The sequence below is a fragment of the Anarhichas minor genome, unplaced genomic scaffold (genome assembly GCF_050575085.1).
Source record: "Anarhichas minor isolate MPS153535 unplaced genomic scaffold, ASM5057508v1 ptg000003l, whole genome shotgun sequence".
Taxonomy (NCBI): domain Eukaryota; kingdom Metazoa; phylum Chordata; class Actinopteri; order Perciformes; family Anarhichadidae; genus Anarhichas; species Anarhichas minor.
This window is the reverse complement of record NW_027466449.1, coordinates 1,238,257-1,249,911: the sequence shown is the minus strand read 5'-3', so window position 1 is coordinate 1,249,911 and position 11,655 is coordinate 1,238,257. Positions and strand designations below refer to the sequence as shown.

At 41.3% G+C, this 11,655-nt stretch overlaps 1 protein-coding gene across 1 annotated transcript; it reads left to right on the top strand.

Moving 5' to 3' along the window:
• The first annotated feature begins 301 nt into the window (after positions 1 to 301).
• On the top strand, positions 302 to 11,295 carry fam131c (family with sequence similarity 131 member C). The gene is made up of 6 exons (XM_076092475.1): positions 302 to 332; positions 1,892 to 1,956; positions 4,110 to 4,194; positions 8,874 to 9,119; positions 9,387 to 9,476; positions 11,024 to 11,295. Exons 1-6 carry the CDS (start codon positions 302 to 304, stop codon positions 11,293 to 11,295), a joined length of 789 nt encoding a protein of 262 aa, XP_075948590.1.
• The last annotated feature ends 360 nt before the right edge of the window (positions 11,296 to 11,655 follow it).

The window sequence follows — 11,655 nt, the reverse complement described above, 5'->3', positions numbered from 1 at the left end:
TTTCTTCTCTCGCTCTCTCTCTCTCTGTCTCCCCTCCCACATTGTGTCTGTGTCGCTCCCTCACCTCTCTCCTCTCCTATACAGACAAGTCAGCCAATGCATCAGCCTGCAGCTCATCTGGGCATCCACTCGTACTTCCCACCTGCCTCAATTCCTCGCCTCTCTCTGCTCCTCTGCTGGCTCATCCCTCCTTTTCCTTCCCTGCCTTGCTTCCCCTTCTCCCTCCCTTTCACCCGCGCCTCATCCTCCTCATCCTCAAGCCACCATGGTGAACAGATAACCGCCCGGCCGTCCTGACACCATGGGCGCCTGCCTCTGCAAAGGTCACAAAGGTCAGTGCCTGAATCCACCTGTTTTGTGTGTCCAAGTCCGTGTTTCTGTTTGAGGGTTGGCACAACCTGCAGGAAGTGTCGACAGCGGCCGACAAACATTTTAAGGAGCACAGCTGTTTCAGAAAGTTGCATCATGCTTTCGAGGGACAGCTCTGTAGGTGAGAATCTAGACAATTAAGGAAAACGAACGAGGTCCCTGAGGCGATGACGACCTACTGAATCACACTTTTAGCCTGGCTGAAGTGCTTGCATGTATAGTGTTGCAGAGCACAAATGAAAACAGGCAACCGACAACTTGTTTTCATCTGATCTTTTCCAAAGCTATTGTTGATCTGAGTGAATCCGTGGATGTCGCTTTGGAAACTCGACTCCGGGGGGCGGGAGGTTGATGAGAGGGCTGTGAGGATCAGCGGACGACAGCAGCGGCTTTAGGATATGACAGCTCCATCCAAATCTCAGATCCAACTTGAGGATGTGACTTGGGTTGCAATTTTCTCTCCCGTATTTGCCGTCTGCATGGAGCTTTAGGTGGAAATAAGGCAGGTGTTTGTTATCTGGATGAAACAACGATGGCTTGGCTTGCAGCGGGGGCCTCTTTCAGGAGGAACACGAGCACTAATTTGCGCTGTCAAAACAAAAGATCTGATCAAAAATAAAAGGGCAATTGAAGGTGTAGGCTACCAGCGTTCTGTGACATCTCTGAACAACAATCTATGTGTTTTTTTGTCAGTGCGTGACATTTAACGTCACGTCACATTCTCACACTTATTTTCAGCCTGGATCTGTGAGTCTCACAATATGTTGTGAGATGAGAGGTCTGCTTTTGTTCAGGGAGGGTCCCTTTTAACAAGGTGGAGGGTGATGAGGGCAGCGCTTTCAAGCTGGGAAGAAAGAGGGAAGGCAGCTGTGAGGCTCCTGGCAGACAGCTAAGAGAACAGCGGGAGTGTGTTTGTATGTGTGTGTGTGTGTGTGTGTGTGTGTGTGTGTGTGTGTGTGTGTCTGTGTGACTCAGGGTGGGATTTTAACCCCATAAGGAAGGCGGGTTGGTTCACGAATCATGATGGATTTGTTGACCTGTGGATAGCGTTTGATGAGGCCACAGCATGGATCGTGACTTAAGTAAATGGAAGGCTATCACTCGCCTCTTGTTGCTGTCGTGTATCCATAGCGACAGTCAATTGTCTTGACAACATCTCCCAGGGGAAACCCCAGACGGGTTTGTAAGTGTGTGTGTCCACGTGTCCACTGACCTTTCTCATGATGTTAATTCGCCATTGCTCTAAAGTGCGCTCCATTTCCTCTTGCCACTCGTATGAACCTCATCACCGTCAATTAAAAAGCGAACAGGCCGAGTGTGGGCTGGTGCAGAGTTAACTATGCAGAGAGGCTCCAGTTAAATGATGCTGAGCCTCGCTTGACCCTTGGCCGTTTGTGTCAACTGGGTTCTGGCTGTAAGGACCATCACCCTTGCCAAGAAACACACACACACACAAACACACACACACACACACGTAGAGCATGAATCTAACACCAGTGTTTGTTTGTGTGGCTCCCCACAGAGCTCCACTATCCCATGACTGCACTGCAAGACCAGACTGAGGAGGTACAGCCGTCCTCTGTCAAGGTGAGTGATAGCCCTCACCTTTACCTTGCAGGTTTTGGCCTGACATTGGCCTTTTCAGTGTGTCTGCCTCCCAAAATGTAGACTGACAGCAGCGAGTATTGGCTTTTAGTGTCGGTTCAGCAGAATTATAGCATCTATCACTAGAACTCTTTTCAAGAGAAAAAAAAAGTTCCTCTATTTGATGCTGTGTGAATTATTGGGGAGGCTATTTCTGTTGAATTTCTTAACCAAAATGTTCAATGCTGTGATTAACAAAAACAAATTCCTGTTCATCTAAGTTGTATTGGGTTAGGGGAAGAAATCTCAGAGACAAGTAATCTAAAATTCGGGGCAAATTAAAACCCACACTATCTGCATTCTTAATACCATAAGAGATAATTATGAAAATATATTTTTGTCTGTGCTGTGAACCGACGTTTTAAGTGTTTGCCGGCAGTGTTTGCTGCTGATTGAATGAAAATTAAATGAGCAGAATATTCAATGTTCACATTGGAAGGTTCTCAACACAAACAGCTGTTCAGTCTGCTCCTCAGCCAGGCTCTATCACACTCTCCCTGCAGGCTTCTAGAGTGAAATGACCAACCTGATCAATCAGCTTTCTCTGTATTTGTGTATTTAAAATAGTAATACCCTGCTATTAAAATTAATGTCCTCAGCATTTTACAAATTCTCAAATATATATAAAAAACTAAAATGTAGACTTGCTACTTTAGGTCAATTTGTGTATCTCTTTACTCTTCTGTCTCGTGTACTTGTTCTGTGCTTTGCTATAATGTAGCTAGCAGACATTTTGACATGCTATTGCAGGATAAACACAGGTGTAATTTATATTATTAATTATGGCCCTCTTCCAAATAGAATGGGACTATAATTAATAGTATTAATTACACCTGTGTTTACCCTGCTGTGACATGTCAAAAGGGCTGCTGTGAAAAGGGCCTATTTCACGTTAGCTCAAGTTGGCCTATAGCCTTCACATTTGTAGCGTCTCCATCAGTATTGCATCAGAGACTCGTCAGAAATACATCACTCAAATTCTTTGTGGTAAGTAGAAAATAGATGAACGAACTTACAACAAACGATTTCAGAGTTATTCTTTTGTATTTCACAGTTTGATGTTGAGCTAACTGTACAGTTAGTTTTTGCAAGCTATCTGGACAGCTATTAGCAAAATAAACTTAAAGATATTACCACCATTGAAGAAATGAGACATTTGAGTTATTACATACTTTTACTAAAGTAGGATATGTTTGTATGGATGATTTACTTTACAACCAGCCTTTTTATAACCTTTTTATTTGCACTACAAAGCATCACAAATAGAATAAATGTTAAACCTACCAAACTGTGTCTTACAATCATTATTTAATGATACATTTACAGATATGATATTAAATAAGAATTGTTAAGAATTCATTTTGTTAAAACGTAAAAAGATCCGTTTTAATGGAAGGACCAAGACCTCTTTGGGTTTGCAGTGACCACACATCTGGCAACGAAGCACTTGATGTCAAAAACAGAAAGGGCCATAATTTACCCAAGATAACATTTTATTGCCTGTAAAACTTAATTTGGAATGGTTTCCAGTACTTTGAAGTGGAACCATCCACTAATGTGTAAACATGTACTTACTTATAATCCCATTTTTCTTGCAACATATTTGGGAAAAAATGCTTGAAGGTTTTACTTGCAGATCAAAAATACTAAACCAAGGGAAATGCATTTGCAATGCAGTTTGTCTTTTCATATTGATTGTTGCCACTTGGGTGTAAACACCTTATGTTTAAGTTTAAATTACTTTATTACTTTTAGACAAATTCCAGCTGTTATTGTCATCCCCATTTTGTGTGTGTTTGTGTGTGTGGGTTGAGTCATCACACACAGGACGTGATTGCCAGAGGACGATGTATATAAATGTGCTTATGTGTGCGTTTGGATGTGTGTATGTGTTGTTTTTTATTCATGGATCCTGGTGATTTGTATGGCTTGCTCCTATGTGAGATAAAAAAATATCTATTTGTCATTGAAAATCCCATGTGAGAAATGGTAAATTATAGCTATTTTACTCGTTTCCATTGGAGAAAAAGCTTTTCACCTTACATCAATGATAAAGATGTGACATTCTCCCTCCTCTTGCGCATCATATTGTGCAGGATGGCCAGAACCCGTCCAACTGCAGTGTGTCAGATAAAAGCAACGGCTATGATATCGGCGAGCTGGCCACCTCCTCTTTGATGGGTGAGACAGACAGACACACACACACGAACATAAACAGGTTGAGGTCATGTTGTGTTTCGTTATAGATGAAGTGTATGAGACTGGGGAAACAGCAAGCTGGGAAATTGCGTTAGTAACCATGGAAGGTTAGCATTGTAATTCTCCTCTTCCTTCATACCCTTTATCTCTCACACATATGCTGTATCCATCCAGACATGAGTAAACAGTCAGTTACACACACGGTTCCTTCACCCATTTGATTTTTTGCTTCACCTTTGAGTCTGGCTTCCTCTTCTCATGATGTCGGTGCCTCCTACTCTTTTTCATCCCCCTTTCCCCATCTCCACAGCTTCCCTCCCTCTGCGGGAGGTTAATTATCTGACTTAATATGTTATGCCTTGCTGAACTTTCCCCAGTGAAAGCTCTTTTATTACCCCGACAGCATAATTATGAAGGCTGTGAAAACCTCATGAATATGTTAGACGAATACATACATTCAGGCAGACAGCTGAGAGGCCGACACCTGCTTTGGGATTGACAGAACCGGTCCAGTAAAAAAAACCAAAAAAAAACGTTTTTTGACATTTACACTTACTCACTTGTCATCATATAAATTGGCGGAGCAAGTTCTGTGGAGTGGAGCAGGCACAAAGTGCAGCCGACAACCTGCTGAAGTCAGATCCCACTGCGGCAAACATTGTTATTATTGTACTAATGGAATTACATTTAGAAGAATATCATGCAGACGTTATTGCTACATTTCATCTTCTCGTATGATGCTGTTTGATCGATGTATCAAGCTGATGTGAAGTTATCAACAGCAAATGGTTTAAAAAGCCCTGCTGGTGGCACCAAGAAACTGAAATGAAATCATTAGATTCCATTAATTTAATAGTGTTGCACTGAACAAAGGAGTTAATGGCAGTTATGTTAACCTAACAGCCTCGTAGTGAGAGTAAACAAAGTTTGTCTTGAGGGTGCGGGCTGCCAAGCAGTTGTTGAGATATACTGCTTCTGTTGCATGGACGGACAGAGTGACTGAACAATCAGATTCCGCATATATGAATGCATATGTGGCATTGGTGTGTTTAGTCATGCTAACGCTGTGGCTCAAGGAAGGATGACGCCTAATGACTTTGGTGATCCCCTGACTTTTTCCTTTTGCGCCACCAGATGAAATGTCTCAATAACGGTTGGATAGCTGGAACAACTTTGGTGAAACTTTAACTTGTCATCTAGCGCCATCATCTGCTCAAATATTCAATGTGTCCAATGCTCTGATATATGAGCAAATACAGGCAATATAATGGCATCAGCCTAAGCATGGTAAACAAAATAGGCTACTTAAATCGTCCTTCGTGTTTGCTATGCTTCATGTATAAAGCAATGAAACGGTTCAGAAGTAGTTTCTTTGTTCAGTAAAGCTCATGTAATGATGATCGCTTTTTAAAAAAAGTGTACATGTCTGTTTTTAAATACTCTGGTCCGGTAATCGAAACCAGTGTGACATAATGAAGCCTTGTCAAGTGACAAAAACTGCAGTTCCTCTAATGGTGACTTGAGGCTGACTCCAAATTCAATTCAATTCACATAGACACATATAAAATGTGTTTTTTTGGTCTCTATAGGTCATCTAAAGGATGCACCAGATGCCCTGACACGTCGATAAGAATAAACCTTGAGAAAACTGTACCTGTATCTTTTTGATATTAGCAGCCTTCAAAATACGAATGTTTTTGTCAGCTTTTGATTTGCTTTTTTTATTAGTTCAATCTACCACAACTTGAAATCAACACTGTAGTTGCTTGCAAATTATAGTTATTACCAATTAGACCCCCTTTAGGATGTGATAAAATGTTGTTTTCTAGAACTATTCCTGTGTTGGCTGGTAAATAACAAAGCTCTGAATGCAACACCTACACTCCATGTTTGTTCAGCCCCTTTGTTTCCTCACAGCAACAGCAGGGAGTGATGCCTCACAGTATGCGATACATGTCTATTTCTGTAAAGGGACTTATGCCTAATGGATTGTGGTTGCATTATTGACGGTAACACTGTGTTGTAACATAATAAACAAGACTGTGAAATCCATTCATTTCTTACAGCATCCACAGAAATGTCAGTATTGTTGATCCTGCCTCTTCCTTTAAAATAACATCTCAAAATACTGAATCTAGCTGTGACATTACAATGGGGCATTTCAAAAATGTTTGATTGGTTCAATTTTATACAACAAAATGTTGGCAACGGTGAGTACAAGCTCCTGTTACACAGTATAGGTATTCAAATACCAGAAAATGCTTGTTTTCCATCGAATTGTTACCGCACTCTCGGCTCTATGGAACGTTTTAATGTCTTTCAACCCATTGTTTGGTTTTACTGCCCAGATCTTTACTTTAGTTCAGTCTCACAGCTCTCACCAACCTCGATTCCAGACACAGTAGGCACACGTTTTCAGCAAAAAGCTGCTATGAATCAACTGCTACCTGCCGAGCACCAAAGAGAAGACAAGTGGAGACAAAAAACAGAGCTAGTTACTGGACTTACATTTGAATGCCAATGATGTTCCGTATCTGCCGGTTGTGTAAATCGATTATTGACCACCCGATCACCAAATAATATACCAATGTTGTTTACATCTTGTGACCAAAAACATCAGTACATTGTTATGCTACCATCTAACATCATGAAAATGTTTTACTTTTGTTTGCACAGAAAGACCTTTTGGCAAACAAATCAAATATTTTTTCTAACGTGCGAAATGCAAAAACAAATCCACATAATTTCTAGTCAGTTATCATATTTAATGTTGGACTAAAAAAAATCCAACATTCGGCACAGCCTTAGAAATCAACAGAGAAATATTTGCTAGCTTGCTGCTGCCCATTGAAACATCAAACGCATGATTATTCTGTGCACGGGGTGTGATGGCAACCTGATACGATCTGATCATTTTGACACCGCAGTGTGGAGAGAAAGGCTAAAATATCAAATTCGACAAACAAATGGGATTTTCCTGCAGTGTACACATCACTTAAATAGTGATGTGCACACTCGATGGTGAGGAAATAGATGCAAACATAGCTTATGTTTGCATCTATTTCCTCACCATCGAGTGTCAGCCAGAACAGAGCCTCATTGTCACAGTGTGAACGTTGGGTGAGACAGCAGTGGGTGTCACAGTGCACAAAAGAACACAGAGAAGAGTCAGTAGGTGTTGAGCTCAAATGAAAATAACATGTCAGGATTTTTTTTTTGTTCTCTCTCTTTCACTTAGCCCAGGCTGCCAACTCTCTTGGCTTCGTTATTTTATCAAGTGTTTCAATATCTTGTTGCTCTGTCCTCCTCTCTCTCTTCTTTCTCTTCCAACCTCAACCTTTCCTCCTCATTTTCTTTTTCCACCTTTGCCTTTTCAACCTTTGCTTTCTCGTCCTTTCACATCATGTTTAATTTACCTGTTCTGCAATTATGAGGTAACCTGTCCTGTCACGTTCGCTTCAACCCCTCATTCCCCTCGACCTTTTCTACCCTTCATGTGATTAAAATAAATGATGGCTCCATTGTAGTTTTGCCCAGTGACTCTACAGGTTATGAATAACATGATATTACTGTAGAGATACAGGGTCACAGCACCTCTATTAGATGCTGCTTGAATCTTGACATGAGTCCATTAAGTTAAAGCAACAGAGCTGATGATTTGAGTCAGTCACAATAACAATAACAACAAACCGATTTGAGTTTTGAATGAAAAAAAGACAGGCCTTGCATAGATTGAACGTTTAATTATTAAGGTGTGCTCTGACAAAACATGAAGCGAAAAAGTAATTGGAAAGATGCAGGTGAGCGCGATCTGTCGCTAGCGAACTTACAGCTAATGTCGGCACAGCTGGTTCATCGGCTGTTTGGAGCGAATCAACACTGACTGCACACCCAGCAGTCAAAATCACACAAATGGCGCACGGCAAAAATTTGCTTTGGTTTCTGTCTGTGCACATATACCTTTAGAGCTATATGCACTGAAAGGACTTGTGTGAGCACAGCTTAGAACGCTTAACACTTTCTCATTTTTTAAAGTCAGTATGCAGAGAGCTGATGGACTTTCCTTGTTCCTCGCGGCACTTTTTAATCAGGCCTAAAAACAAATTACAAAATCAAATGACAAAAGTTGAGCAAAGTTGTCCTGTGTTATCTCATTGTGAGTCAAATTAAATATTTCATTTTGTGGAATTTTCATTATAGGTTTTCTACCCCTGTGGGCTTCTGACGGTGCTGTTGAAGTGCTGTCCGTAATCATCAAGAAAATGTACAATTCTCTCCAAATTCACCGTTGGTGCCGTTACACTATCATTTTCAACCTTAATGGAACTCTGCATCAGACTGCAGCGGGAAAGAACAACTCTTTCATGCTTGAGGTTATGCAAATCAGGAGAAAATGTTCACCTTCAAAGTTTGAATTATGCCAAAGTATTCTTCTCAATTCATAGCTTTACCCATTCGTCTTGCTCTATGTGTCTTCTTTTGTCCATTTCCATATTCCTGTCTCTTAATGTGACATTTTTCTTCATTCTCTATCACATACTTTACACCATTTCATGTTGCCTATAACTTTAGCTTCTCCTCAAATTGTCTCCTTTTATCCTCTGCTGTCCATCTAATCCACTTTATCATGATGCTGCCCTCCTTGTCTTCCTCTTATTTAGGTCTGGTGGCCACGATAAAGGAGCATATCACTAAGCCGACTGCGATGGCACAGGGGCGAGTTGCTCACCTGATTGAGTGGAAAGGTTGGGGTGGAGGTGGCGAGGCCAGGGGAAGCGGGGGCGGTTGGAGCGGGAACTGGGGTAAAGGCGGCGGAGGCTGGGGGGGTGTGGGGACCGAGCTGCATGAGGATGAACAATTCTACTCCCAAATGACGGATGAAATCAAGGAAGCTCGCTTCGCTGCAGGTGAGACAGACGAATTAATTAAATTGAAGGAAAACAAGTCGTGGTTGGTGGAGATGGAGTGACACTCAAATCCCTGTGGGCATTGTTTCTGTTTGATTGGCTTGTGCAGAGAGAGCATCTACAAAAATCAATATCCCTTAAGATGTGCCATGACAGTGACTCAAATCTAGAGCACTTATTCGATTTCCCTTTGTTTGTGATGGCGGTAAAAAAACAACTGGGGGTCCACTTCTGAGAAAAGGATCATCAGACGTGTTTGTTTCACAGGAGTAGCAGAGCAGTTTGCCTTGGCCGAGGCGTCCATGAATGTGTGGTCCCTGAATGACAGCTTAGAGCAGCCCTCCACCAGTTTACAAGGTTTGTCATGTAAAAGAGCTTTTGGTCTAAAATGTCTCTTTTTAACTTAATGTTAGATTTCCTAATGAGGTCTTGTGCAAACTTTGCAGATCTGTTGTGTCTGAAAACAAGTGAACCAAAAGATTAAAATGAACCATTTCTGCTGTAATAGTGTGGATTTAGCTATTATTACAAGTCTTTTCTTTAATGCTACTGTTGGACTGATGGAACAAGACATAACACACAGAATCAATACCTGCTGTACAACTTAAATTATTTTATGTGTAATGCAAATATATATGATCTAATATGTTATATGTTAGATTAAAATATGGAACATTTTTCAAACACCAGGTTTGCTCTTACCCACTGGAGCAAACGAATCCTGAGCATGATGTGTGCATCACTGTCAGATGTTTTTATTTTCTTAATTCCGTTTTTAACTTTACTAATGGCATTGCTGTAATGTCACACATGAAATTGTGTACACACATTCATGGTCTCCAGAGGATGGCACCTGTTGACCGTGGTCATACCATATCTTGTTATTAAGCTTCACCATAATAAACAAAATAACGTCCATATTTTAATCAACCTCCACCCTACTTTGAGCTTAAAGGGGACATATTGTGCTAATATTTAGGTTCATACTTGCATTTGGGGTTTCTACTAGAACATGTTAACATCCATTAATGTTAAAAAAACACATCATCTTTCTCGTAATGTCTTTCTGAATATACCTGTATTCACCCTCTGTCTGAAACGCTCACTTTAAGCGCCTGTCTCTTTAAGACCCCCTCCAGAAAAACCCCAGTCTGCTGTGATTGGCTTGCGAGAAAAATATGGTGCACCTTTGCAAAGGTGGTTCTAAAGCCGTGGGTGGAGGTACTCCGGTGAAGGGGGCGGTATGTTCTACTGAACCTGCACGTGACATGTGAAGGGGAGCCAAATCTGAATGGCTTGTTGTGTCACATGTTATAGAAAGCCCACAAAAACTGATGTTGAAGTTGTCTTATTTCAGTTTGTGGGTTGATAGGCACTCCAGATACTGTATGTGCACAAGCAATGAAAAAGTGAGTTTTCATGATATGTCCTCTTTAATGCTGATATTACATGCTGTGCATTTCCCCCCCCCCCCCCCCCCCCGCATAATCACAATCCACAGCTACTACTTTCAGTATGTAAATGACACTTAACTTCGGCAATCAACATTTTAAGGTGTCAGATTTGCCTTAACTAAAACAAATCCCAAATATATGGTTGCTTTCAGTTCGTCTTTTTCATTGTAATTGCTATTTGAGCACATATTCAAATTCTGTTTTTGAAGCCATACTTGCAAAATTAAATTAGTTTGAACTGAACAAAATAGAAATGTATCCTCTATCCATATATTTTACCAGCTTTGGAGGAAATTCACTGTATTTAAATGGATTTACAGTCATATGTAATCTACATGCAGCAGCTGGTTCAGAATAAATTATACTTTTTTTGATCCAAGTCAAGCACTGAGTGCATCTCTATTTCTAGCATATACTAGTGTGACTAACACTGTTATTATCCCTCCTCAGCTGCACAAAGCCACTTCTTGTCCCAGTTCCTGCTGGATGGTGGAAGCGTCAGCGTTCCTCAGCACCTGTACAGCATCCACGCCCAGACTTATGGTGACAACAGGGCGGCCAACTTGGTCTGTCCGCCAGTGGTCCACACCATTTCCCCGATGTCCAACACCCAGCAGGACAGATATCGTCCCCTCGAGAACAGAAGCACTGCGACTGCAGAGGCTGCTGTCCGACACGTGGACAGCAGCTCGCTATCCGAGGATGACGTTTTTTATAACTAGGCTAAACAGGAAAGCGAGCCAGCAATCTTGATGGCATTCTCTAAAACGAGCCCTGCTGAGAGGACTTGAGTCCCATCCACCAGCAATGGCTGACCCAAAACATAAAGGCAAATGGCTGGCATGGGGAAGTTTCAGCGCCTGGTCCTCAGATACAAAGACTCCAAATTGTATTTTCTCCCATGTTGAGGCGTGTACTTTTGTGAATGTACATAGTTCCATTGTTCATTTTTATTTTTATTCAGCATACAACAAAACACTAAAGCAGCATAGAGTATAGAAAATAACATGAAATAAATTGAAAATATGTCTTCTTTGAGGTTTGTCAGCTGACTCTAGAGAGAAGAAGAAGTCTGTTGTAAA